Below are 26,792 nucleotides of genomic sequence, written 5' to 3' on the forward strand. Positions count from 1 at the left end.
GACTTACACAAAAAAAGTCCAGATCTTGTCTCGAGTTTACAATACGACACAATCGGCACATTAGTGCATGCAAGCCAGGTTATCACTGATCGACAGAAGTATTGAAAAAAGCAATATACGGACTGGCAACAGACGCGTATCACTAAATCTACCTCGGTACGTTCTACTGACTTGTCATCTCAACGTCATGTGATCAAATAGAACCAATTAATTACCCCGAAAATTTATTCCGCGGTCCTTACTTCATTGACATTTCAAATAATTATCATTTATATTTTAAATAGGCTTCTGTGGTGAAAAGTATTCACTTCAAAGCGATTATTAACTCCAGTTAATCCCAATTTAAGCAAAAAATGCTCGCATGAACATGATTTTTACACGACTTTTGACTTACTTTTTGAATTACCAATACGGTACGGTATCCTTAACAATCGTCCGTATTTATTTACCGATTAATTAAAAAGCCTGCTCCTTTAGCGTCTCAATACGTACGCTCAGAAAGATAGTAAAACAGATGGAAAAATATAATAACAATTTTTTTTTTAAAAAAGAGCCAAACTCAGAAAGATTAAAAAGTAAATTAATTGTAATTAAATAAAAATTCGCTCTAAGGTTCATTTTTTTTCACTTTTAATGCGTTTATATACGTATCGAGGGGTTCTAGGAAGATCGGTAGTATATCTTCGTAATCGGTCGGGAGAATTTTTTCTTCAACTGTGATGTCATACTGAAGCTACGTCATTTTAGTGCGTAGATATGTGTACAGTGGACTACGCTTCCCCTTGTTTCATATCGATGTACCTACCCGAAACTTAAAGGTCGGGAGTCGTTAGTGTATCTTCGTAATCGCTAGAGAGAATATATCTAAACTTTACCGTCATGGTGAAGGTATGACGTTTTTTATCTTCCCATCATAATCCAAGTTCTGGTCGGGGGTAGCTGCGTGCGGAATGATGTGCGATATGATGAGGAAAACGGGGGGAGAAGTAATACGGGGGACGCGATCAAAGGGGAATTCCCGGCCAATTGATTGCGTTTGCTAAAATAAAAATTGGACGCTTTTGCGATACTCAGAGAGAATATAAAATTAATAGACAACTTCGTTTTATTATGACATGACTTAACTAAACAAAAATAATTTCCGATAAGCGTATTGCGACAGCATAAACTACAAAACTTATCTGGTTTTGATTACAGAACATTGTTTCAGCAAAAAGAGGCAACGTCATATAGTTTCAACACGTTTCCTGCCACGGGTTTGAGAATTTTTCCCTTTCATATTGATCGCCAGGAGAGGTGATATAAATTGACTTCCATGCAGTACTGATTTGGCATTTATGAACTTTTTCTTGGGGATATTTAAAATCGATAATTTACGTCAATGAACCGAGTTCTCTGGTGCAGTTAAAAGAAAACATCCAACACAAAACGACAGCTATCACTACGTGCCAAACCATCCAAACGAATTTTCCCATTTGTTTAAATGAGTTCCGTTTATGATTAAATTTACAAAGATGACGCAATTTAAAAAAATAACTCCCCTAAAGCATATTTCAATAATAAGGAGAGGTTTTTTTAACGATCTTCATCTTTTATTTATGTGAAAGAAATAAACCAAAAATCTTAACAGTTCAAAGTTTTGTAAGAAAATATTGAAAAAAAGTATGGAAACATTTCTTGTCGGATTCAAGCAACTTCTTGTAAACAAACCTTAAGTACCTTATAATCTTTTACAGAATATTTTCTTTTCTCTTTCTTATATAAGGCAAAAATATTATACCTGTCCATTTATTAAAGAAGCAAAAATTCATAAACATTTCTTGTATACCTACAAACAGGCCATGCCTTTGGGGAATTTTTTGATATACTATTTTTAGTGTTAAAATTTATTTCTTTGCCATGTAATTTTCCTTAATTTTTTAATTGCTGTGTTTTACCTATTATTTATTTATTTATTTATATACGGCATTTCTGCCATTTACATATATGTGGTATAAAAAGTGCTTAAAAATAAAAATTTAAAAAAATCGAGTATGAAATATTAATATACTCGTACTGTATACATTATAAATTACTTGAAATACATATATATTTTAAAGAAACTATACAATAACAAAATACATAAATCAATTAAATTATAACTATTGTTAACCAACCCAACCCAATCTCCTGAAGATGATTTACTCTTTTTGATAAAAATATGTTGGTCGTTTTATTTTTTTAAGTTAGGCAGAGATAAACTAAATATATCAAAATATGATGCCTATTCATTCCCGGTATTCTGTAATCTAACAATAGGTAAGTTATATTGTGCTACCGTTCGAGAATTTTGACAATAAAACATTTTAGATGTTCTGTTTAACCTAGGTGGTACATAGAATAAAATCAAATTCAATAGATCGGGGGTTATGTATATTATGTATATTGTATTTTATTTTTTTACTTGTTAACACTTCGATTACCGGTAAGAATACAAGCCTATCCATATTTTTTCTCAAACTTGGGTGATCTGTGCAATATTTTACCACAACAATTGAGCCTCCTGGTCTGTTGCGATGCATAAAAAATAAATATATAAATACATAAATCTGAAATTTAAAAATTATCTAATCCAATAAAGAACGGGTTTTAGTTTGCTGTTCAACCAAATATTAAAAACATTGTCCTTTGCTTTCTGTAATACACGTACCAAAATAAGTAGTCAAGTACAAAGCAAAGTTATGATTCATTATTTTGTCAATGACATTTTTAAAGCTTTTGCTCTAAAGCTTATATCTTTAATCTACGCAATTTGGTCGGCTTTTCCACAACTTAGCGCATAATAAACGATTTTAAGGATAAAGCAAGAGCTGGCTAGAATAAAACTTCATCGTTTACGGATTTAAAGAAATACAAGAGATCTCATTTGATAAAATCATAAAAAAAATGAACATTTTTTCAGGATAATATAACTTGATCATCATTTAAGATATGTGTATCAGGAAAATATTCTCGATTTGAATGCTTCATTTTTATTCGTTTTTTTATGTAGTTTTTTCAATAAAATGTAAAAAAAGATTGATCTTGTAGAAATATATCTTTTGGGCTTCGGAGAAATTTAAAAAGTAAACATGGTACTTTAGTTTGATTATTTATATCCCTAATACTATTCTACCTATTGAATATCTAAATTAAACTTTGAATTTAAAAAATTGTGACAAAAAAACTGCCAGTTTTTTAAAGATTTTCACGGCTGTTATTGTTTATTTATTTATACTTTTACAATGTTTGTATTCCTTTTTTTACACAGAACAATGTAACGTCACTGCGGTGTCCCGTGTTGAGAAAAACATTTTGCAATAAGTAAAACATGCCTTAAATTAGTTATTTAACAAAGTTAACATAATAATAAAATAAAAACGTTATTAATCAAATCAACCTAATTATCATTAACATAATAAGCAAAATAAACTAAAATAATAATAAAAAACAAAACCAATTTACATAACCCATAGACCAAATTTCAAAAACAGTACCTTCACATTTTTTTACCTATTTGGTTTTATCCACTCATCGATCCGTGCGCAACCCACCTCCACTATCCATTTCTTAATACCAATGTTATATTGTGAGTACTTACTAATGGTCCTTATGGATAATGGAAGATAAAATGTACATTTTTTTTTCTAGGTAATCATGAGATGTGTCATTTGCACTCTTATCACTCTAAACTCATTGTGTTTCTGCAGATAATTTAACTGGGTTGATGGTTTTTTTTTTAATACAAAATTTTAAAAAGGGTGATCCATTAAACTGTTATAACTATCGTGGTATTATGCTTCTTAGTGTACCAGGAAAAGTACTTACATCTGTAATACTACAAAGAGTTTGAGAACCCATTATGCTAGTATAAAGAGTGAACCCAGAACTAAATAGTTCGCGCGCTATGAGCTTCGTAGATTACAAAAAACGTTTTTTACTCCGCATAGACCTACAATCTGGAAAATACTAGAAACATATGGGATACCTATAAAACAAATTTTACTAATTAAAGCCGTTCACTCAAGTAGCGAACACTGAATCAGAACTTACGATGTTATCACAGATTGGTTTAAGGTTACCGCTGGAGTTCGCCAAGGTTGCTTTCTTGTAACGTTTATTTTTATAATCCTTATGAACATCATCCGATGGATCGAAGAGTATGCCGATAATGCGTTTAAAATTGACGACTCAGTCGGGGCTCTTCAGGTCACTGTAGATAAACTAAAAAGGTACTTCACATTCATTGATTTAGAAATCAACATTTCAAAAACCCATGTTTTATGCTTTGATGCTCAAAATTCTCTGACTCTGTCAAACCAAGTCATCAAAGTTGTCGAGTGATGACTTTTTTACATTAATGATAATTAATGGGATGTTCCGTGCCGAGGGAAAAATTTCATATAATTTTGCATAATCCTTATTCAATATAATTAAATCTTTATAACAAATACGTATAAACATAATAAAAACACATAAAACTCACAAATAAAAACACCATGAATAAAATTATATTTATATATATTTAGCCTGATCCAGTCATCAATCCGTGCGCATTCCACCTAAAATGTTACAAAAAATGGCTAGGAGTGCAGCTAGGAGTAGCAGGCGCCACATTCAGCAGTTCGAAGGATGGCTGGAGATAATATATTTACTCAGTGAGAAACAAATGCCGCTAATATCACTCTTGCATAAAACAACATATTCTCCTCTACGGATGTGAATCGTGGCACCTTACTAAGAATAGGTATCTTAAAAAAATCTTGAGTGTGCGGTGGTTCGATTTTGTTCGGAAAGAAATATTAAGAGAACGGACGCAGCAAACTCCGGTGACAACTGCCATTACGCGGAGGCGACAAGGTTGGCTGGGCCATATACTGCGCATGCCTCCTGGGAGCCTTAACCTCGCTTGGCTACTTTACAAGGCATCGGGTTTTTGACATCCTGGACGTCCACTGCTGACTGTTCGTCGGCAGCTTATGTCTGAACTGCGGGACGTGAACCTGACTTGGGATGTAAAAGATCTGAAACCTTTATCATGTGTAATATACTTGTTGGCCTAGTAGTGTAATGGTCAACGCGTTTGCTTACCATGCAAGAAGTCTCGCGTACGATTCCCGACATAATTGGTATGATTTTTTTTTTAAAGGATGTTTTCACACTGGAATATTTCAAAGTCTCTGGACTAGTACCTGAACCGTAAGACTGATCAACAAAAATGATCAAGTTGTACCAATGCAGTGCACTATGCACCATTTCGTGCGGAAAGGGAATGATGAGGATGAATGAACTTATAAATATGAATCAATGGAATAGGATATTTTGTAAAAAACACCATCCAATCCAGGCACCGTAAAATATTTCGCATTCCTAAGAACAACCGTTTTTAAGACTGTAAGTCTTCCTATCGGTTTTGCTGACACTAAAAAGTCATGTTATTCAATCAATTAACGAGTTTCTCTCTGAAAAAGTCATTTTATAAACCACGATCTGAATCGAAATAAAGTCTACAGCTTTGGTTGCCCCTTTTACTATGAGTTTGGCAAATTATATGGAGAGATTATGTCTGATATTGCCATTATTCCTCATGGCCGTGTAAGCATATATGTATAAGTGGTCATACTTGATACCTAGATTGGTTCATGCACATTTGGTTGTACATAGGAAGTGGATACTACTGACTTTGCAACAATAACCGATAAACCAGACATTCACTCTGTTTGTATAATACACTCATATTAAAGTCCATTTTTTTGGGTGTTGAATTCACTACTTTTCTTCTTTGTTTCACTGTTTTTATATAAAGCCTTATTTTCTATACATTACTTTTATTAAGCTTAACCATGAGAATTAACTATGTTGTTTAAAAATTATTTTTATCTTTGTTTTGTACAAATTGACTCTTATTTTGTACAAATTGGCTACGATCGTTAGTTATAATAATAAATAATAGAAATCTTAAAATTTATTACATTTTTTGAAGGGAATATAAAGGTCAAGACATTTAATCAAATTAATTCAAATAAATCAAATAATTTTTAATATGAATAACTGCTTAGGGTGGAAATCCAGCCAGTCTGCAAGCATTTGGACTTACTCAAACATTGTTGAATTTAAAAAATCCTTGCGTTTTTATGATTTACAATATATAATTTATATTTCAATTTTGGTGGCCATTTTCACTCACTTTTAGAAAATGAAAATTTGTGGTAGAGTGGGTTGCGACCGTCGGATCTTTGATCCATGAGCCCACGACCCCGTGACCTCCATTATGGAACGGGATTTTTTACGTAAAAGTAGTTATCGAGTCATAAGCATTCGTCCAGTGTTCTGGTTCTATTTCACACATAGAATTGTATTCTTCATCAGGATATTATAACTTTCCCCAATCCACCCAGATACATTTTTTTCGATTGAAAAACAAAAGGTTTGAAAGCAATTTACATAATAAAAGTAATGTACAAGTCCAATCAAAATTTTTCACAGCCATACAACACTTTTTGTCAACATACTGATGAATAAAACAATAATATGAACGAGTTACAAAATAATTATTACGTTCCCAAAGCGTTAAGAGGAATGAATTTAAATGATAATAAATATAATTATTTTACTTAGAAAAAAAAAATCTAAAATAATGATTTTATCTTCTAGACATTCAAATCACCTTATTTTATTATTTTTTAAACATTTTGGCTGTTGTGCATATTTCAACCTTTGTTAAGTTTTGTTTGCTTGTATAGTCCTTCTCCACGGGATATGGACAATTTATTTCTTATCGTAAAATAGAACCAGTACCCTGTACGAGTATTCTTGACTCGGTATCTACCCCCAAAGTAAAAATCCTGAAAAACGAAATGGAGTGAAAATCTCGTGGTTAATTTATTTACTAAGTTATTCAGTCTATTAAGTAGTTAAAGCGTTTTCCTACATATTCTGAGACTCTGGGCTTGTTTTCCAACAAGATCGAAGTAAAACATTATCGGTGGTTTATCACTCAGCGTTAGCTTGAATTAGTACCTGAAGCGTAGTACTGATTATCTTATCTTCTTATGATTACAAAAATTGACTAATACGTTACAACTTTAGTACCTTAGGTGACGATTTGTAATTTGTCGGAATTATTTGAGAAAATGTTGATCTGTGTGAATTTTTGTCGGAAAAAAAAAATTGCGGCGGGCGGAGATGGTAGATGCAATATTTATAAAACAGTCAGCAACCAATCTAACTACACTAGACAAAAATACTACCTTTAAGAAGTCAGGAAAGGGGATCAAGAACAGGAATTCAGATGCGAAAATTGCCGAGTTTTTTCTTCCGGGTAGTGCTTGGGATTGTCTGAACACAAAACTTTGCTCTGAACACAAAACTTTTACAAACGTCTCTTGCATTTGGGCAGTTAAATTACATCCGGGGAAGAATGTCTCTCGATGATGGTGAAACAATTCACATAGCGTGCAGTTTATTATAAAAATTTAGGCAGAACAACGATGAAAAAACCAGATTTTATTTTTTGTTGCCATGGATATGAATAATGGTTACCATTGCAACCCACTTCTATAGGAATTTTAGTGATCAATACACATTTAGGTATTAAAAGTTGGGAAATCACAGAATAGGATCTAGGATGGACAGACTTTAATCAACTGACGGTACATCCAGCCCCAAGCCACTCAATCCAACAAGTACCAACGCAATAATATATTCAAAATGAGGAGCCTATAAGGAAATTATGATGATGACGTATTACTTTATTCATTTTATTTAGAGAAATGTTTTTTTTATTATGGAAATTAGGAAAGATAATTAATTACATTCAACTTTGAGACAGCGGCTGGAATAATGCGATCATAATAAAGGCTTAATAAATATCGTGAGAATACAAGCCTTATAATTTTGGAAATGCTTAAATATTAAACTCAATCTGATAAAACTTTAAGACTTTATAAAAGCTTTATCAAAATTTCCATGAATTCAAAGAAAAAATATTTATGGATAAAATAAAGCTTATTATGAAGCGCAAAAAGTAATTTATCTTGCAAATAATACTTTCCGTAAAAATATCAAAAGTTAATCTCATTTTGATTGATCTATTTCTTTCATAGTGTAACCTACGCATCTAAGTCTCGGGTCGTTAATAAGCAAGCCAAACATTTCAAATAAGGTATTGAAAAAAGCGTTTATAACAGTCATAACATTGGGCAGAAGTTCTATAACATATTTATAAAAAATAAAGTTTTTTCTGAACTCACAAAAAGCATTTGAGTCTTTTGACATCCATTTTTCTTTTGAGTTTCAAATAGGCTGATAAGATAAAAGTCCGACAGTTATGAGATGAGATGAATCAGCGTAATGGTTAAATTGAAGGAGATATTTCTAATAACTACTTACCGACTTTTTAAGTAAGGCGATTTCTACAGGATAGCATATTTTTTACTACACTAATAAACAATAATTATTTAAATTAAAGGTGAGTAAAAAAGTAGTTCTTTAAAATTAATGTATTTTTTATATTAAAATATCAAATAAATCGTTAAAAATGATACAGTTCTACAAAATGTAGAATTTATTCAAAAGCTTTAAAATACAGTAGAACTCTTCGAGATCCGACTATCCGAATCGCTGATTATACGAATCGAATTCCCGAGTGTGACCACATGAAACTTCTCACAGTCAAGCGGATGCGCGACTTGGCTGCCCGAAAGCTAATGATGACAGTCAAACAGCTTACTTTGACCGAGACTTTCAACGAGCAATGACTTTCATTTACTGTACTGTACTGTACGTACTACTTACATACTGTACTAATGTACAGCACTTGTAACTATGTTTAACATGTTAAAATGATGCCTTTTCATTTAACTAGTTGAAAGCTCATTTTCTTGGATAATAGTTTTTTCTCTCAATTTCAATATACAGAAATGAATTAAAATATACCCTTTTTTTGGAAAAAATCAAATTATCCGATATTTTTACTATCCGAAAGGGGTCCGGTCTCAATTGATTTGGATAATTGGAGTTCACTGTAGTATGATTCATTCTAAAGTTTCTGATCTAACACCTTCAATTAGCCTGGAATAAAATCCAATCTAGGAAAATAAAATTTGTACATCATAAGGAAAGGCAATGGTACTATAACTGACAAAATTTGTATTACGTTATGGCTAAAACAGCTTGTAAAGTAATGCATACTACAATATGTCAAAAAAATAAAATACTACAGAAATGTTTGAATTTTTTTCCTGAACTTATTTATGATTGAGGTATATACGTACTTCACATACATTTTAGTGAGATTGTTTTTTTTATGAAACAAATGTAAAGTCGACTACCACGTCAATGGTTTATATCTTTATAGTCCGGGCAAATAGGGGCAATCGAGGAAAATAATTAATTAAGTTTTGTAAACTTTTGTAAAACACGATAAAATAATAAGATAAAAGTTCCCCACTCAGGAGGCTGCGTCCGCCCCTTTCCCCCTCAAAAGTCTTTTTTATTTATTTTCACGAAAAACAGTATATATTTGGAAAAAATTTCTACTTCAAATACATTTTTCACGTATTATTATTTTATGAATGTTTTGAATAAGATAAACTGTTTGCGATATATTGGAGTAAGAAGAAGATTAAGAATCCATTAGCGAATGATTTTGGCCTCATTTGCAACTTTATAGTATTATTTTTTCTCCTGTTTCTCTTCTTTAAAAAATATTTCTGCGTTTTAATGTTTTTTTTTGTTTAGTTTGCCTTGATTTTTTAAAAGGAGTACGTTTATGCTGTTAGTTTATATAAATATATAATATATAATGCTAACCGAGTTGCACAGTTTCAATCCATTTAAGCCAGCGGTCATCCTAAACAACAGTAGCCTCTTGTTCTACTATAAATATAATTAAACAAGTTTTTTTTTTCAATAAACGTATAGATAAGCAATGTTTTTGATGTTTTATTTTATTCACTACACAAAAAAATCTTTAATTTAAAGTTGTTATTAAAAAACCTTTGCCATCTGAGGAAAAAAATGAATTCTCATCGATCATATTTTGTTTTGTTGATTCAATACTAATATTTGCCAATTTCTAATTTAACATTAACATCTGAAAACTAAAGCAGGTAATTTATTTATTACCTCTTATGCAATATATTTCATATTTGTTTACGATCAATACTAACATATTTATCGTATTATATCTTACTTAAAAAAGGATTATTTATTTACAGTAAAATGTAAAGTTTATTAAAATTTTGCGTTTAAAATTTTATTTTATTTCAAAACATTTTTTTTGTTTAATACCATATTTGATTTGTATAACATCACAGCCTTGTGGTGTCATCAAGTCAACGCGCCTGTCAACCATAAAAGAAGTCGGGTTCAATTGACGTCTAAGTTTTTTTAATTTGACAATCAGTAAATATGATCGGCCTCGTGGCGTAATGGTAAGCGCGTTTGCCTACCATGCGAAAGGTTTCGGGTTCGATTCCAGACATGGTTGATGTGAAATATTTATTGAAAAGAGTGTTTTCACACAACAATATTTCATAGTCCCTGCACTAGTACTTGAAGCGTAAGACTGATCATCTTACCTTCATGTAACAAAAATGATCAAGATACGTTGATATTGGTGTACCAATGCAGTGTCCTATGCACCATCAGGAAAAGGAATGTTGATGATGATGAAATATGATTAATATCAGTAAATATGGTTAATACGTTACATACCCTCATTATCTATTTGGCCTCAATTGAATAAAATAACCTGTGCCGATTTGAGATCAAAATTGAAACCGAGAATTTGTACTGGGAATAATAAATAATGATTTTGTAACGTAGGTTTATTTCGTAAATTAGTCACCAATTTATTCAATGTAGATATTTTCTATTATTTTACATTAAATAAGCATTATTGTGTTTATGTTGTTTTCAATGTTTGCTATATACAATCCAGATATCCTAGTCTTCTTGTACGCAACGCAACAAATATCTTTTTTGTTCCTCCTCAACTGAAATCAAATCATGAAAGTTGTGTATTAATTTCACTGCTCTCTTAGCTCTACTGTTCACTGCTCTAAGCGTATTTCGTATGTAGTCGTATTTCGGTGTCTAGAAACAAAGCATTATTCGTCCATGAAGCCTCCTCCAACAAATATAAGGACATTCGCTTAGAAAACTGAATCACGAGAAGAATGTCTAGCTTATGACTGATATAAAATCTTCGATGTTTTTCTCTGAAATAAAAAAAAATTGCGTACAATTTCATTATGTAAAGAATAATTCAATAAAAAACTATGAAAGTCAATGTACCAAACTAACTATACAATGAACCACAAATATTTTAAAGGTGCTTTAACTGTCAAAACACACGATGCCATGGTTGTGGGTTGTTATAATAAACAAGGAACCGTATAACAGCGCTGCCATGTCTTTAGTGTATAACTGTATCTGAATACTAAATAACAATATTTTTTCGAGAACTTCAGACATTCCTCCATTTTCTAAATTCATTACGCAAAGAAACGAAATTTCCTTTAAAAATAGAAAAGGATAAAAAATTAAACTTACTTGACTTGTTGTAAACAATAAAAATAATCACTTTTGAAGATGGTATTTGCAGTGTATTTATTATAAAGTAACACTCAATCTTAACAATTTTAAATTTACAAAGGTATAATTATGGCATAATCTAGGCGGACAAAGTAAGTGTGTCATCGCGAATCAGGAATGATAACACCGCTTGCTTCTTGAATGCTTGCCTTTGCTGTAAGAACACATCGACAGTACTGTTTAGTGAGATTTCGTTCACTGTTCTTAGGTTCCTTAGCAGAAGGGTTTAGAATCCGATGTTAGTTTTATAATTTCCCACAGCAAAGACAGGATTAGTACGCAGGTTACGGCGAGGTACATTAAAATTTATCTGAGCAAGGATATCATGGGCATCTATACAGTTAGATATCAATATATGCAAGAATATCACACCAGCTAAAATTCTTTTGAATTCTAAACTTAAGATATGAAAGTACTCTCGACGATTATAATAGTTGATTATGAAAGTATTTGATCCGATTCAAAATATTCATATTAAATCAAAAACAAAACTAAAACTTATAAATAAATATTTGTATTCTACTCCCACAATAAACTTAACTAACCTACCTTAACAATGGCGGCGGATTCTTTTTATAAATGCCAATTTTTCTAAACAATTGTCTTATTCCTTGCCATCAAACATTAAACCTGCATTTTACATAATTGATAATATGGGAACAATGTTAAAAAATCACAATACTAAGTGTTTTTTTCCAGATGGTCATTGTTGGAGTGTGGCTTACGAGTGCGCTCTACAGTGCGCCTAAATTTATTTGGATCAAGACAATAACCAATGTTTTGGAAGATGGCCAACTGGAGACCATTTGCATATCACAAAGGAAGAAGTTTGATTCCGAAGCCTTTGATATGATCAACTTTGCTCTCCTCTACGTGGCGCCCCTTTGTGTGATGACGGTAAGTCCCCTTTTTTACACCTGTAAATATAATAACAAGTCTAGCTTAAATTCTGTTTGCAGAACATTAACTTTAAACTTTAACAGGATATATCTACTATTTTTTGTGTTTTTAATTTTTAACGATCAACTGCTGTTTTTTCTAAATATATAAAAATCGAATAAATAAAATAAAACAAAATAAAACACATCCAGAACCCTAGAGGAGTGTTTTTGTTTAAACCTGAAAAAGAAAACGAGTAGAGTAGAATAAGTCCACCCCGTGGTTGGAGCGTTTGCATACTTTTAAATTTAATAAATAAAATTAATGTGGTTTTCACAAATATTTCAGTCCCTGAAATGTATCTCAAGAGTATAACTGATCATCTTGCGTGTATGTGTTATGAAGAGATGGAGGACTGGGAGGTGATCCAGTGCGACATTTATTAATTCATAAGAAATCATCATGATTGGGTATGGGATAAAACACGAACGTGAAATTATAATGTAAATAAATTTAGTAATTTTAGTAAAACAAGGGATGACACATAGGTTTTAAAGTTTAATTTGTAAGGTATGGATATAGGAGAAGAGAAGAAAACGAGATAATAAATCAGTTCTTATATCTAAACTTAGGATGTGAAGAATTTTTGGTCACGATTTGAATATACAAAACCAAAAAGTTTGCGAACGAAAAAGCGTTAACAGAGACGTAATATCTAAAATATAATTAAAATAATGAAAAACTGAGAAATGTTTGGGATTTAAAAGTAGTTGCTTATAATAGAAGTATGCAAAATCATATCTCATATAAAACTGTTTTTAAATTAAATATTAGTTAATATAAAACATTACATTTAGAAAAAAATCACATGTCACCTCAAGACCTTGCATAAAATTTTTACTTTATTTGCTTATCTTCAATATACCATAAGTGAACATACTTTTTTTAAATAGTTTGTTTTTATTTTTTAATATATGCGTAGGTACAGCGTATATAAATTGATGTTCAACACACGCTTAAAGATTTTACCAGAAATCTGGAGTGCCAACACTCAGTACGTCAACTCTTAATAACGAAATAGGTTGACAGATACAGTGCAACGCTCTGAAGTGCATCAACTTCATATTTACTATAAAGTCGTCAAAAACGCAACCTATAAAAGGACCACACGGCATGGTAAACTAGAGCAGTTCAAAACCGCGATTCTGTTACCATGTTCCTTAACTTAAGGCGACTATTAAGGATCAAATTCTTAGTTAAGGATGTTTGCGATTCTCGATCAAAAATTTGACAGATGAATTCCTTCCGCGAAGGTGAAAGTCTTTAAAACTTTCTTTAACTTAAGGCGGCCATTTTACCCGACGCTAACGCTTAGAATTTTTTGCAATTCTGTTTTTAACAGAAAAGTATTCTAAATAGATGTTTTTTTTTTTGTTTTTTTTTTTATTTCAAATTTTCATTGATAAACTCTTACAGATTACATACATTTAACAAAAAATGTTTACTTTTAAAATTCACATGCTACTGTTAATAATAATATTTTTAACATCTTTTGTAAAGGTTGTCTGAGTCTTTTGTTTAGTTTTGTCTGGTAGTTTATTATATAATTTCAGTCCATGGTTTATTAGTCTCGATTGTCCTTTTTTCGTTTGAGAAGGTTGAATATGATATTTTTCTGATATTCTCGTATTGCGTTTATGTTTTTTTAATTTTTTGTATTACATTATATTTGCGTTCTTATAATTTACACAAATATTTAATTTTGAGGGCCGTTTTCAACAATTGTAAATAACTCACAAATAGTAAATGGGAACCAAATTGGGGTAGAGTAGGATTCGAACCACGGACCTTTGATCCGTGAGTCCGAGACACTAGCCACGGGACCACGACCCGATTCGCTACAGTTTTTTTCAAGTTTTAATTATTTGTCTACAATTACATCAGTGGCTAATTTATGAATGAATTCAAAGGATTCAAGTTGAAAAAGTTCACTTACATTTAATTGTTTAGTTTGTCAAAAAAGTTATTTAGTTGCTGTTAGATAGGGTAGGTCATTTACTAGCTTTAATATATTTTTTTGCTGTCTTTGTAGTCTGTTTATGTCATTTTGATTTCCTGTTCCCCGTAGTAGTTGCATATAACATATTTTAGTTTTTACATAGGCCTCGTACATTTTTTTTTTCCTTTTTTGGAACAAAGTTTTTTATTGAAAAAAAAAGACTCGATAATGTCGCCACTTTGTTGATTAAATTGTTGATATGAATTGTCCATGTCAATTGTCTGTCTATTGTTAGTCCTAAGTATTTGACATGTTGAATTTTAGTTCGTTGTTCATTATTTATGTAAGCATCTACTTTGTGACATTATTTTCTAGATTTAAAATGGATAATATTGCTTTTTTTTCAGAAAGTGTAACTTAGTTTGAGTTTGTCCATTTAGTCAACATAGTAAGGTTTCCGTTTATGTCATTTAATGTTAATACGTCTGTTTGATTTTTAAAGAAGAGTCTAATGTCGTCGGCATACATAATATTTTTTTCTTATAAATTATACAGTGATAAGTCACTCATATATAAAATATATAATAGTGCACCCAAAATAGATCCTTGTGGGGCTCCAAAATTTACTGTTTGTATTTGACTTTTTTTTTTCATTTACAAAGGTATACTGTTTCCAATTTGTAAAATATGATTTAAATAGTTTGCATTCTTGATATTTCTCCTACATCATTTTTTTTACCATGGTTTCAATATAGCCCGTATTAAAAGCTTTTTAAAAATCTAATATTACTCCTGTGGTTGGAATTTCTGCATCCATATTTGTTTGAATATAATTAATTAAATTTACTAATGCGGTTCCGGTTCCTTTTTTTCTTGGAAACCATGTTGATTTCGCATATTAACGTAAAAAATATTGGCTGTCAATTAATTCTGTATTTTTTTCATTATAAATTACCATCCACGTAGAAAAATTACTATGCTTTATGCTTTTGTCAAACTTTGTATTTCAAATGTCAATAAAAGTACCCGTGTAATACCTTATAAAATTGATTTATTGTAAATGCTTAGTAAACATCGAGTTTACTTGATGATCTCCCAAGTACTCGTATGATTGTTTTCTATCAAATATTTTTGATTAAAGAAATGAACTATAACCCATAATTGTATGCTAACCACATCGAAGTTTGCATACAATTATTATTAGTGGATATACGGCAGTATAATGTTATTATTAACAATGCATTGTTCTTTCATTCTAGGATCAAAGATAAAAAATATTTCAATAATGGCTGCAGGATATTTAGAAGAAAGCTTATTCTATGAGGCTCCATTATAGGCTGTTAAGAGAAAGCCAAAACCCTTTAGAGCTGGAGGAACAACAGTTTTAAAAATTTATTTAGAACATTTAGGGACACGATTACTACAATTTTGACTTTTGAGTTTATTTTTAACTTCTTTGGCTAAAAAATAAAACCATAGACAATAAACGCGGTATTTCTAGTAAAAAAATATAATGTTAAGGATTTATCCTTACCACAAATTAAAGATCTTTCCTTATCAACAATAGTTCAAGAATCATAAAATTTTTAAGGACATCTATCGCAAGGGATAAACTCCCTAATTAAGGATTCCTTAAAAACGGTAAGAAAAAATACAGAATCGCGCCTCAGTTCAGTGTTAAGTGTTAATCTAGTCACACTGTCCAGTTCGATTAACTTTTCGTCGTCCTGTATAATATTCAGCATGAATAAATACACATCGAACATCAACATCGTTTTTCTGTCATCTCCAACTGGTGTGTCAGCTCCCCTAACATCAACTAACAAAATCCTACATATGTACTGTGGTTAAAAAAAAATTAAGTGTACAAACGCTTTAGGGACAGAGAAGTAGGTATAATACGAGAAAATATTTTATGTCAACTTTATCCGGTATCGAACCTTACGTCTCTGGATTAGTGGGGAAAATTATTAGACAATGAAACCCACATAAAATTTATTCTCGTTTCAATTTTATTTAAATTAAAAAAATTATTTTTTTAGTTTTGTTTGAATTTATTCAAAAATTTCTTATCCGGAAAAAGTTTTCTTTACATTAATGTCCCAAGAATCTGTCAACAACAATGTCACTGTGAAAAAAATAAGTTGCTCTGAAATTCACGTTTTTTTGCCAAGCTATTTTTACAAAGTCCCTAGACAAATTAAAAAAAGTTTTTCTTATCCATATTACTCCCCATCATCAAAAGTTCAGTTTAAAATGGATATTATTTTCATTTCATTTTTTTGCACCACAACAGGCCAGTAGGCCCAATTACAGTGGTGAATTACATTACAGAACAACCAGGCTTGAGAAAAATCACATTTTAATTTTTGTGTTATCACCGGGAATCGAACCCGGAACCTATTATTTACTAGAAAGGCTCATGTGTTTTAAAATATATATTTCATATTTAACATAATACTTATTTTTGTGTTCAAGGTTCACCTTTAAATCCAGTTAGAAACAATAATTTATAAATTTACGCTATTTCAAAAATCTTTGCCAAAATATACATTAATCAAGAAGCAAACGAATCTCCATATGGTAATAAATACGTGTTTTTTGCCCTCAGAACATGTTCTGTTTTGAGAGAACTACGTACAATTTCACAAACTAACAAAGCATTTTTTCATTGCTTGAAAATAATAGTAATAATAAACAATCCCTAGTAATTGCACAAAGGAGTGTTGTAGTAAATTTACTAAGCACACATATTTTTACTATTGCTGTTTTTTTTATTAAAAAAAGATACTTTAATTTTTATACATTTATTTTGTCAATGTAAGAATTTATTTTCTACATTCTTTTTTAGCCATAAAGATTTAATTTAAAAACATGTATTAAATTGAATCCCTGCACGTCATTATATTAACATATATTACTCTGGTATTCATGGATGCAAAAAGCCTTTGCATTATTGTTTTAATGTATGCTTGATTTTACATTACTAATACATTGTTATTGAGTTGCTCAAACAATATTTTGATTGACGTATTAAAATCATTCATTAAGTATCTCTGTATCAGAATTGATAGAGATAGTTCGGTGTGTGTAATAAAACTAAAATTTTTCATCATCATTACCAAACCCCTATCTGAATTTTGTAAACAAGGACCAGAACTAAATAATGTGAACTTAAAATGTTTTAAAAATGGGTTTCTCATTTTAAAAACATTTTTTCAATTTTGTTTTTTCATTAATTAAACAAAAATGTTCTAATTTATGTGCTGACACCAAAAAGGGGCATATGTCTATGAAATGTAATTTTACAGTACAGCTGTTTTATTTATTGACAGCTAGGGGTGGTTTTGTATTGATTACAAAAGATCTGACCAAAAATTTTCAATTTTGATTCTTGAATATATTTAAATAGAGTATTTCCTACGAGATTTCATGTTAATTTTTTGGAAATATTGCGTATTTATACTTATTTACAACTTTTGCCCTTTTTCTTTCGTATTTTTTACTCCATATTACAATTGAATTGGCACTAAGTGCACTTAGGCCTAAATTCATAAAAACATTTTAATTTTTTTATTGCTCAAACTGAGTTTTATTTCCGCTAAACACTCATTTTTTCTACATTTCTACTTTTCTCTTGTTTCTCAAGCTTACCATCAACCTTCAACTATGTTGGAGGCTCAAAGGATATTGGTACTTTCTCCTGAGAGTTCTACCATTTGATGTCTTACTGATATTACTACTACTACCATAACGCCATTTCCCGTAGGAGTAAGCAAAGATAATGGTATACATTTCTAGCTTCTTCCACATTCATACATCTTGTCATACACGCCTTTCGGTTTTGCCTGCTTTTGACATGATCAGACTTAAGATTTTGGTTTATCTAATCATGCCACGTCTTTTTTGGTCGTCTTCGTCCCACGTTACCATTCATTCTCGTCACATATACCTTTTTAACCATTTTTTTTGACATCCATTCGTTCTACATGACCAAACAATCTCGGAGACATTTATTCAAAAAGTTATTTCATTAAATGAAATAAACAAATCAAGAACCCATGTTATTAAATGACCGATATTTATAATTCAATACTTCGCAAAATGAAAGAAATATTTAAATAAATCAAAAATTTAAGAAAATAATGTACCTCTTTGTCTTCTTAGATCTAAATGATACTTTTGGGTACCTACAAAAATAATGTAGCTCAGACATATTTTTTTTGAAAAAAAAAAAAATCATTAATGGCATACCTTTTTCAATAAATATGTAAACTTTCAAAAGATAATATAATGTCAAACTCAACAAAAATAAAACTTATAACGATTCAATAAAATTATTACGCTTGTTTTACAAAACATTGCAAAATATTATACATTTTTCGCAATTAAAATTTCTATTAAGTCCACTTTTGCTTAAAAAAATAACCAAAACGGTTTTTTTTGTATGCCCCGTTTATTGCGTCATATGTCAAAAAGTTTTCTCCTTGAAACTGACATTTCCTTTTAAAAAAATAACACGCAATTACACGTTATTTCTTTCACAATTTTTAAAAACCTTTTGATATAACCTTATGACATAACATGTTTTACTATAAATAATTCAAAAATGTTTGCGAACTCGGGGGGACGAGGTGCTTTTTAGATATATTGAAAATAAGAAATAAAAAAAACATGATCTCAAAACACGAGCACTTCACATAGACACAGTAGGCACCACAATAGAATTCTTAATAAAAAAATATGATAGACCTGAGTTAAACATATGAACAAAAATAAAAATAACTTTCATAAAATGTCAATAACAGACGCACGGAGCATGACAGGAAAGAAAATTTTGGCAAATTTTTAACAAAGTTTCTGAATTTATTTTACATGTGATTTAAAACACGATAATTAAAAATTTTAACTAGTGTGCGCCATAGTTATTAATCTAACAATTATTAAAATTAACAGTTTATTCATCAGAAACATTACTTTTCTTGGAATGGTGCAAGGTGATGTTTTTAATATTAATTGTTTTTAATGCCATAAAATTCATTTGTAAAATGTAAATTTTAAAAAAAACCTTAGAGTGGTCTGAAAGAAAGTGAGAATATAGATTTGATTCAAAAAGGTAGAATTCCAACATCAAACAATCAAATACCTCCCTGGATTTCAAATTGGTTTTCTTGGAGATGTATTGAGGGTAAATGAGTAAAAGTCGAACGTTTGTAGAGGGTGGTATTGATTTAAATACGACGAAAAGATCGTCTCCACCACGATATTGACATTACTCGCATTACGGCACCTAAGTTATTCCGAATTCCACACCAGACATCACACAACTCAAAGTTAAATGATTTAATGTCCTTTCTGCTTTTAATTTTATAAACTTAAATATAAAAATGAAAAAAACTAAACCAGTTTTGACATTTATTTTCAATTAAACGTGCTCTCGGTAAAAAATGACGGGTAAATTTTTTATTAAAAAATAACCAAGTTAATATTGTTAAAATTATTATAGTTTTATATATTTTGTGTTTTTAAGTAGGTTTAAACGTCCATATTTATTTGGAAAAATATATTTCTACATCCTAATGTGCCATTATTTTTTATAATAATAAATTAGGTCATCATTTTTTAAAAATACCCTTGCTTGAGAATTTTTTTATTTATTATTTTTCGTCTTAAAATATTGATATATATATTACGTGATAGTCACCCAGAAATCAATTCTCAGTGTCAGCTAACCTGCTATCATATTAAGCACAGTGCAGAAACGAAATCACACATTTGCTGCATGCAAACAATTGATTATCAAAATTAATAAATTATTTATGACAAATCGCTGACCCACGCTGACATTAAACTGCTGACAGCCAAGGAAGAAGTACACGAAATCAATTCCCACTTGGAAGTAAAGTGAACTTTGGACAATATGTACCTTTACATGATAACATCCTTAGTAACAATATGTAGTTAGGGCATTTATAGACTCAGTAACAATAAGTAGTTCAGTCAGACTCAGTCAAGTTACAACATGTAGTACATTCAGTTCAGTGCTCAGTTTCTCAACGTTACCTTTTATGTTACTTTATTTATACGACATTTGATAAACACGCATCAAACCATAGTATCGGTTTCTTCCATCACCTTTAACTGGGTAGGAGTATCCATACTATTGCCATGCATTAAATCTTAGAGATACATCAGAATTAAATATTTATTTTTTTAAAAAGACAGTCATTTGAAATTTTATGTCAAATAAATAACATTTAGGTTCTAATTCTCTTTAGCGTTCTTCGGTTTGATAATTACGCAAATTAATGAACTTTTAAAAATAAAAACAGAGTATTCTTAAACATTCTAATTTTATTACAAAGAAGACTTAAACACAATATTATCAATTCAATAGTTAAGAGATTTCTTTGTCATTACATTATTTGCATCAAGTGCATTTATTAACAAATGTTTGGATAAAAAATATAATATAATAAACACTATTAAATACAAATTAATTTACAATATAAATAATATTGCATATTATGAAAAAAAATATATTTATCCTTTTTTTCCTATCAACCCTATTACTTTTAAATTCACCGTTCAATTCTGTACCTCAGAGGCAGACGGATACAAATCCAGAATTTGATGAAATGACATTTCAATTTTCGTATCCAGTTTATGATCATGCCCATTGATTTTGAAGAAATTTAAGTCTAGAAAAGAAAGATTGTATTACGATACTGAAAATAAAATATTAATGCTATAAATTAAAAGAAATCACTTAGTAAAATTAGATTCTTTAGTCTTTTTTGAACATTTGACGTTTGGATTTGCATCCATCTACCTCTCAGGTACAAAATTTAACATTTAAGTTGACTTGACATTTAATACTTGTACATGTTCCATTTCGCCAAAGTTTAATAATATTTGCATCAAGTTTTTATTCTTAACAGATTTATTACATTATTTCAATAAAGATTACATTTCAAATTAACAATTCATTATTTATCTTGTACTGAAAATAAGTAAAACTTTAACAAAATTACGGTAATTTATTCGAACGAAATTCTCTAAGAACATTCAAAAGTATTCTGAATGGAATTTTTCACTGAATTTCTACATTTTAATAATCTTTCTCCGTGAATTTTATTGGTAAGCAAATTTGTCAAAGTAAAAAGAAATTAAAAAAATAATTATTTAAACAGAAACAACCAAAATATCAACGCTGCGAAAAACTTACGTACATAGAAAAAGCTTGAGAAGTAATATAGTTTGATCATAAAATTAAAATAATTATAGTGAGTTGATATTATTATTTAACATTGCAACATTTGGTTTTTTGATCAACAATAAAATCATACAATACTCAAATTAAAAAACAATTGTCTTTAGTACTTAATTAGAGTCACAATTTAGTTATAATACATGAAAAATAAAGAAAACTTATATTATTGTGATGGGCAAAAATATGAAATAAAAAGTTTAAGAAATACCAACAAAATATTTATTTTTTCAATGACATCAAATTATATGCGTAAAAAAAGTCTATAATACGAGTATTTAATACGTGATAAACAGATTTATATTTTTGTAAGAATCACTTTCTGTATTTAAATGAGAAAAATCTGTATTACAATTTTTAAAATACACAATATTTTTGTAACTGTAGCTTAAAGTTGTAAAAAATAAAACTTGTAATATACATCATTATCTCTGATTTTAGATTGAAATCTTTTTAGGGAAATTAACGACGCGTGAAATTGAATTTCATTCACTTTTTTACTGTGAGTTCCTAAGTCTATATTGGTTCTAAAGAACGAAAAGCAGAATGCTTGAATTAAGTGTTCTCAAATGCTTAACATTTTACTCTTAATGGACTCTTTTAAAACATTAATTCAGGTAGAAAATAAAGCATTCGGAAATTCAACAATCGTGTAAAAATAAAACTTTGGAAAGAGTTATTGAAGTATGTACAATACTTTAAATGCCGAAATTATTTTTTCTCTGTTAAACTAAACAACTAAAAATATCAGTTTTGGATTTAAGTTCTAAGTGGTTTGCGCGCAAGGAATGCATTGTTTCGAAGTTTATTTTTTAGGCATAATTTGCTTTATCTCAAACCTGGGTGTACTGTGCTGTAAATAACTATGGTTGGGCCTCAAGGGCTATTGTGGTGAAAAAAAAATATTGACACAAAAAGTTCGATTAGTAAGCACAGTTAACACCAAATAGTGAAAAATCTGTAATTCTTAAAATAAATAATAACAGTCAGCTATCGCCGACTGCAGTTTTGCCAACCCTACCGATTTTGATCGAAATTCTGGTGATTTTTAATCATTTCTTTTTTTATTTTCCTTTATACTATTTGTTCGTCCCCAATAAATGCAATTTAGTTATAAATAAATAAATCAAATACCCATTTTTTTTACTTGCTTAGAAAGCTACTTTTTCTGCCATCTGTTTATTATTATGAATGCTACTTGTCTTTCGATTTTGGTTAGTATTGGAAAATAGTGATGTCGGGTTTTGTTCAAAGTTGACGAATTTAAATTATGTCATTTTCCTTCATGATTTCATAGTTTCCATTGTATTAAATGTAACATCAGTAGATCACTTAATAAAAATGAACCGTTTTCGTCACCTGTAACTATTTTCAACTAAAATTTTGTAACCTATGCCAACGATTAGTAGCTATTATTATATCGATAAGCTTAAAATAACTATAATAACAGTTTTTTGAAGTGGCAAAGTCGTACTCATTTTTCCCAACTATGAAAATGAAAAAAAAGTGAAACTGTTTTTTAAAACAGTTTTTGGCAACGTTTGATTTTTGTGAAATTATTTTAGCTGATAACGAATTTACTGAAATCTGCCAATTCATTTTTCTAAATCTATCGGTTTTAGCGTAATGGAGTTTAGCAACTCTGCTTGGGGCCTCGGGTAATTAGGATTGCGGATACACTGTATTAGTTTTCAGTATTACAAATTTACTCATGAAACTTTACGCTTTAAACATTAGATATTTATAATAATAATAACAATAAAAGACATATTATGTGATTCAGGATACAAGATAATTATTTTGTTATATAATTTTTTTGTCCGCCTCGCAATTTGATGTTCACAGCATTTTGAAGTTAAGTAAACAAATGATTATATTTTAATATTTTGGAGCAGAAATCAACCGTAGATGGAACATTTGTATTTAATGGAAATATAGACCACTAATATAGCTCATTTATTTAACAAATGCCGTTTAGCTTTTATTTATTTAATTTCAACACCTAAGTCGAATACATTTTATGGTTAAATATGTCTGCAGTTTACTATATTTTCAAAGGAACACGTAAACGGGTAATCACGGCGTGTATACAAATATTTAATTTTATACTAAATAAAAATGCAATATTATAATATCAAACTAATTCATATTTTACCTTAACAGCAAAATACAACGTAAACATATTTGACAGTCGTACAGCGTTCCTTATTTACGCAAAGTATCTGCCTTATGAAAGAAACGGTCGATTTAATAAATCGTCGTATTTGTCGCACACGTCCAGTATAGAATGAGTGTATGAATGAAAAACGCGGCGCTATACAAAGCGAATTAGGCCTGCAGTGTCTTTTTGTCCGTTATTTTCCTTTTCAGTTCAATGATTTGAGTCAAAATTTCTACAAACGAAAACAAGTCCGATTTACTTCGAAAATAAGACTGAAATTCTTATGAACGAGTATGGCTGGTCACCACGCCACAGCAAAAATTAGCGGGCTTGATAAAAAAATAAAAAGGTGAACTGATTTAAACATATTTTTTTCAATTTAAAATATTTATCAATCGGCAGGTAAACATAAACCAGTACATGTTGAGGCCTAATAATCTCCACTTTGTTTTTTTTAGGAAATTTTAGAGTAAAAACTAAACAAATAAAAACAAAAAAGAAAATAACAAATAAGTATCCACCCAGCCTCCTTTAACGGTCCGAGTGGATTGGCGTGATACGAGTGAAACGAGCCCGTACATGACAGACACAATCAACAATTTGTAAAATAAAAATATATTATAGGATTTTCATATATACTCCAATACTGAAATGTTTCACAATACACAAAACTCCATGTAAATAAATAAAAATTTGCCATTCAATTTTTTTCTGTGTAAGATTGCTGATTTTTCATTAACGTGGTACATAAAATTATTGATTTGTACTTATCAACTAAACTTTATTGAGTGTGTATTCAATTGGAAACCAACATGCGTGTGAAAAACATCAGAGAACGGCTTTTCTGTTTTCTTTGAACCAACTTGTGTTTAATAATTTAACGTGTTTAAACATTAATACACCCCGAAATCTCTTTGAAAAACTTTTGCAACAAAAATAAGCATGTTCTTAAATAAAAGGGATTTTTATGAAAATTAAAACTCCATCTATACTCTAGGTCATCGTTATTCAAAAAATTAAAAATTTTCTTATAAAAACAAATTCATTTCAAATATATTAAATTGTACATCTCAACACATTATGGTAGATAATTTTAAAATAAAGACTTTGTTTTTAGCGTTACACGAGTATTTTTCTCATTTAAATTTTTAAGGTACTTAATAGATAAGAAAAGCATTTTTAAAGATGAAATAAGAGGATTAACCTATCGTAGGCTGGTTATTTTTAATTGTTTTAAGCGCTGATTAACATTCACTCAAATCTTTAATTAGTTGATTTTTATGCAGTAAAATAGCTGAAACCTTTATTGGTGTGGTTAGATTCTAAAATTTTATTTTATTTGGAATTTCAGCAAGGATGCATTTTTTCTTATTCCAGTAAAATGGCTTCATAGTGCTGAGTCAATACTATCATTTAAAATAAAAAAATATCTTTGAAGAACTTATAGTGGTCTTAACATATCCCGCCATCGCTCGAACAAGGGTGAATGGATTCACCCTGCAGTCACTTGGAGAAGTTATTAGAGCTTTTCAGGCGTTTCCATATTAAATACATCCAATTTGTACATAAACATTGGTATAATGCTTTGTATTTACCCTCAATTATATAACTTCACCATATTTTATAAATCAAATAAGTTTGTAGCTTGATAAAATAAATTTAATTTTAATAATATTTATAGAATTAGCTTTGTGGTCAAACATTTTACTAAATGTTTTTAAATATTTGTTTATAACCATTTACCGACTTTTTTGTGTCTACCGGTTTCGAGACATACCCGTCTTCATCAGGACACAAATTAAACCAACATGCAAAACCCCCTAAACACCTTCCCCAAAGTTGTTGCAAAAAATATAAAACCAACACGACATGCAATTTAATAAGTACATGCACTGATTTATCATTTTTTCTTTAGACAAACATGCACTGATTAAATTATGACAATATTCTATGTTATTTGAGAAAAATTTGAATGAATGTAGATGTGGAGTTGGTTTTATATTTTTGTGACCCTGAGCCATCTAAAATTATGACACTCAACCCAAGCCCAACGCGAATTTAGTCGTTCTTTAACCGCCAGCCGGGTTTTGCGTGAGCTTGACCTTTAATTTGAAATGAAAAGAAAAAAGCGCATACCTAGGTACTTGCTTATGATTTTATTCCAAAACCCAAAATTATTTACATTTAAATATTTTATTAAAGTAGGTACCTAGTTACTTGTTAAAAGTTGAATTCTAAAACATAAAATAATTGATTTTAAAATATATATTTTTTTTTGCAAACATGAAACTCTGTGTTTTTACCATAAGAGGTGTACTTTAGGTAGGAATGCGATTTTCAAAAATATCAGCTAATTTTATGTTATCATTACTTGAAATTCATTAAAAAGACATAAATGGTGGAAATTATAAATAGTGTAAGCAAAGAGTCTGATTGGAATCCATAAAAAGCGAATGTTGTTTGTAAACATTCAAAAATAAACTTTTTACACATAAAAAACAATATCCTTTAATTTTTTTTGTTTATGCATTTTCGTCAAATGCAACTCTGGTAGGTCGATGAATAAAACATTTATGCTCCATACTTTTTTTTACAAATTAGATTGAAGATTTTTATATTTGCAAAAACGCGCAGCGCAAAGATCTACATTTCCCTGAAAACCGCACGTTAATAGGTTACACTGTTTAGGAGGACCTCAGTGAAATCACACGTACAGAAGAATTAAATATAAAGACTAGCGGGCCCGACAGGCGTTGTCCTGCCCGAACGTTGGCTTGCCTGCTATCACCTTAGAAAAAGACTTTTCATTGATAAATAGGTACCTTTGTACCTGTTAATGATTAAATTCCATAACTAAAAATTAT

General features: G+C 30.0%; 1 protein-coding gene across 1 annotated transcript in view; it reads left to right on the top strand.

Annotated features, from left to right (window-relative positions):
• Nucleotides 1-26,792, top strand: part of LOC148278150 (trissin receptor-like) — a 184,201-nt gene that overhangs the window by 83,040 nt on the left and 74,369 nt on the right. The window contains exon 5 of the mRNA XM_088231831.1: nucleotides 12,319-12,516. Coding sequence (XP_088087957.1) covers nucleotides 12,319-12,516 — 198 coding nt within the window. The remainder of the gene's footprint in view (nucleotides 1-12,318; nucleotides 12,517-26,792) is intronic.

Source organism: Micrasema longulum, unplaced genomic scaffold (assembly GCF_059751315.1).
Source record: "Micrasema longulum isolate JH-2025_06_02 unplaced genomic scaffold, ASM5975131v1 h1tg000926l, whole genome shotgun sequence".
Taxonomy (NCBI): domain Eukaryota; kingdom Metazoa; phylum Arthropoda; class Insecta; order Trichoptera; family Brachycentridae; genus Micrasema; species Micrasema longulum.